At 43.4% G+C, this 3,424-nt stretch overlaps 1 protein-coding gene across 4 annotated transcripts; it reads right to left on the bottom strand.

Moving 5' to 3' along the window:
• Window positions 1–6: 6 nt before the first annotated feature.
• On the bottom strand, window positions 7–3,424 carry pgap4 (post-GPI attachment to proteins GalNAc transferase 4). 4 transcript variants are annotated; one of them, XM_008417751.2, is made up of 3 exons: window positions 3,341–3,359; window positions 3,137–3,253; window positions 7–1,594 (listed from the first exon to the last, which is right to left on the bottom strand). In XM_008417751.2, the coding sequence occupies exon 3, from the start codon at window positions 1,365–1,367 to the stop codon at window positions 177–179; it is 1,191 nt and encodes a 396-aa protein (XP_008415973.1). In that variant the 5' UTR covers window positions 1,368–1,594; window positions 3,137–3,253; window positions 3,341–3,359; the 3' UTR covers window positions 7–176. The 4 variants fall into 4 exon arrangements, with proteins under 4 accessions (XP_008415973.1, XP_017159565.1, XP_008415965.1 ...); XM_017304076.1 differs by having other exon boundaries at window positions 7–1,586; window positions 3,137–3,424; XM_008417743.2 differs by having other exon boundaries at window positions 3,137–3,424.

Here is a 3,424-nt window from a genome sequence, read left to right on the forward strand (position 1 = left end):
TTTTCCTATGTTATCAGTCAAATAATCTGCCAGAGGAATGTTAAGAAATTACTGAGCTAAAATAAGCCACTTTATCTTGATGAAAAGTTACTTATAACTTGTATTATTTTAAGTGTACTAATATATCTGCACCAAAAACTAGACCAAAAAACACTTTTTGCAGTGAAGTGGTTTTTTTAGAGGAGTTTGGGCCTGGATGGGTTGGGTCTGACTGAGGAATAGGCCCCGATGTGCGTGACGAGGTTGGGTTCCACGCTGTGCGCTCTTTCTCCGAGAGTGGTCCTGGCCTTGCGGTASAGAACCATATCCTTGGCGTTCCCTTTGTAGCAGAWCGAGCCATCCAGGAAGTCCGCCACCCTTAGCGAGGCGTTGCCGGGGAAAAGCATGGCCGGGGTGCAGCACTCGGTTGCCGGGGAGACGGCGTAGAGCTGCGGGGAGATTCTCCGCACCTCCAAGAGGTAGTGCCTTCCTATCAGCTCGGCGGCCACCATAAAGTAGAGGGTGAAGAAGACGAGGTGGTTGGCCGATAGAGTGAAGGAGAGGGAGCAGGGGTTACAGTAAGGGATTGAGAGGAGGAGCGCGGTTGCCCCCACCAAACCGAGCCCCACCCACTCCAGGATGCGGTACGGCTCGGGGTTCCAGTAGCGCTGCAGCCTTTCAGGGTGATACAGCTTGATGTACAGCGTGTGGAAGGCAAACCGGCGAGAAAGCAGATCCTTAACCACTGTGAAGAACTCCTCTCCAGGTAGAGCGTCGTCCTCCAGGAGGATCATGTTCTTGGGCTTGACCAGCTCCCATCCCTGGCGGAGGCAGAACACGTAATCCCTCTTCTCCCTCTCGAAGGTGTTGGGTGACTCCCTGTTGGCTTGCTGCTCTTGAGTTGAACGCCGTATGACCTTGAAATGACCCTCCAGCAGCTTTGCGTCCTGGTTTTCCTCCGGGCCGCTCTCCACGTCGCAAAGCAGCATCTCGGCGCATCGCCGACCCCCACAGTCAGCTGCGATTCTGCTCAGCTGCCGCATCACCTGGAGCAGGTAGTGGAAGTCCCGTCCCTCGTTGCGCCTGGCCGTCACCACGGTCACCAGCAGCTCCGGATTCTGGGCGACATCGCTGAATCTGGTCGACTCCATTGGATAGCCGCTCTGCCAGAAGTGCAGAGCGTCCTGGCCTCGCTCAAGGCTCTTCTGCAGGACCTCATCGCTCATGGAGTTCAGGTACGTGAACCTGAAGAAGTAGTAGGAATAGAGCAGGCGCTGGCAGCACAGAGGCAGGACGACGCAGAACGTGATGATGGACAGGGTGAGGGCTTGAGTGAAAGCGCTGGACCATCGCATGTGCTGACTGAAGAAAACCTTCCATTGCCGCATTGATGAAAACAAAGAGTTGAACCCGACGGCAGGTCAAATAACTCCAACAAGCAATGAGGTCTAATCCGAACTCTTCAGATCAACATTGAAAACGGTTTGCTCTGAGGAATTAGAGGCAGTGAAATCAGATAACTCTGCTGTGAACTGATAGCTCTGAGGAAAACTGATCCAGCTGTTGGCACATCTTCATCTTGTAAACAAAGAAGTTCCCGGTCTGTCCTTTATGCCTGTAGAAAAAGACAGAGTTTTTGTTAATATAACATCTGTGCATTCTTAAATAGTCTTAAGCACCTAAAATTAAGGTAATAACATGTCTTAAATTCATTGAAAAACAAAAAGTTTGACTTAAATTCTTTACAAAGATATAAAACATCATACACTCACCAATTGAGAAGTCAGTAACAAACATTACATTTAATCAAAATCAATTCACATCAAACATGTTGGTCAACGTTACAGTGATTATGGGTCAAAAGCAACTCGTAATTTAAAGGAACTTAGTGTTTCCGCTGTTTTGCAGTTTTCTGGAAGTTCGTTCCAGATTTGTGGTGCATAGAAAATGCACTTCTAGAAGCAGTTCTGCTCCAATAAACCAGAAACAAATGATTGTATTTTCTTTTTACAAGGTGTCTGCTGAGCTTGACAGTTTGAGAAAGGTAATTGAACTATTCAAGTGGTTGGTGAATGGATGCATGTAAAAGTTGCAGCTCTCAGGTACTGAAGTTATAAATCCCTTTGCATTACCAGTCTATAAAAAAGACTTGCAAAATGTAAAGTTTTGTTAAATCTCATTGATCAGATAGATGGATCAGTGATTCATACAATCAGAAGTGAGCAGAGTCCACAAAAATTGTACTCAAGTGAGAGTACCCCAACTTCAACATATTTTCACTGAAGTAAAAGTTAAAAGTAGCCATTCAATAAATTACTCAAGAGTAAAAACAGTATTTGGTAAAAGGTTTTACTCAAGTATTCAGAAACTGGTCAAATTAGCAATCACTTAATATTTAGAAATTACATAATCAGACAGACCAAAATGTAGTTAATTAGGTGTGCTAAGGACCAAAATGACAATAATTCATGTGACAAAAATAACTAATTCAGGCAAAATATAATTTTTTTTCAAATCATCAATATAAAAACATATAAAGCGTTTAAAAAAACTGCACGTGTGTCTGGTAAATTTTTTGTTAAAACATGTTTTGTATTTCATTCAGTGGGTAGAAAATCCAGAAATTTTACTGAAGAGCAGAAATACTTCATAATAAAATTACTCAAGTAAGCGTAAAAAGAACAGCATAGTAAAAATACTCCTAAAAGCACATTATATATATGTGAAAAAAGTTAATTAAGTGAATGTTTTTGAGTTATTTACTACCCAACTCTGTGTACAACAAGCAGTCTTGTCTTGAACTGCTCCTCAGAGATTACTACAGGACAGATAACATCATGCAGCCACGCCCCTCTCGCTTCTAGCAGATACGTGACACAGGAAAAATCAGAAAAACCTGTTTTTTGATTCAACATATTCTGAAAGACGAAAACCTTTATTCAAACCGTATGTTTTATTGGACCATACCAGGACACCGAGTTCTTCAGCTCGTACTATACATGAATTTTCAAGCTGAACTCCGGTACAGCTTTAATGTTGTCAGAAATAAACATCATACTCAACCAGCCCTGTTGTTTCTGTATCAGCCTGACGTGCAAACTGTGCTAACAAACAGGCTCTATGATCACATTCTGCTCATTTAAGTCGTTGAGCTTACCTGGTTATTGTTGACTTTTAATATGACAGTTCTGGTTCCGTTCGTCGCTTCCGCCGCGTCAACAGCAACGTCGATATCAAAGATCAAAGTACAACAGGCTAAGCTAACCACATGAACCTACAAGGCAGCGAACAAGCCAACTAAAGCAATATTATCGATCATATATCGCTGCTTCAGACCGTAAAACAAGGATAGTAGACTCACGTTGAGCTGAAGAGCAGCTGCTGTTTGGCAACAGCTGCCATGTCAATCGAAAAGTAACCACACACTCCCAGTTACGGTAAAAGA

Source organism: Poecilia reticulata, linkage group LG1, assembly GCF_000633615.1.
Source record: "Poecilia reticulata strain Guanapo linkage group LG1, Guppy_female_1.0+MT, whole genome shotgun sequence".
NCBI classification, from domain to species: Eukaryota; Metazoa; Chordata; class Actinopteri; order Cyprinodontiformes; family Poeciliidae; genus Poecilia; species Poecilia reticulata.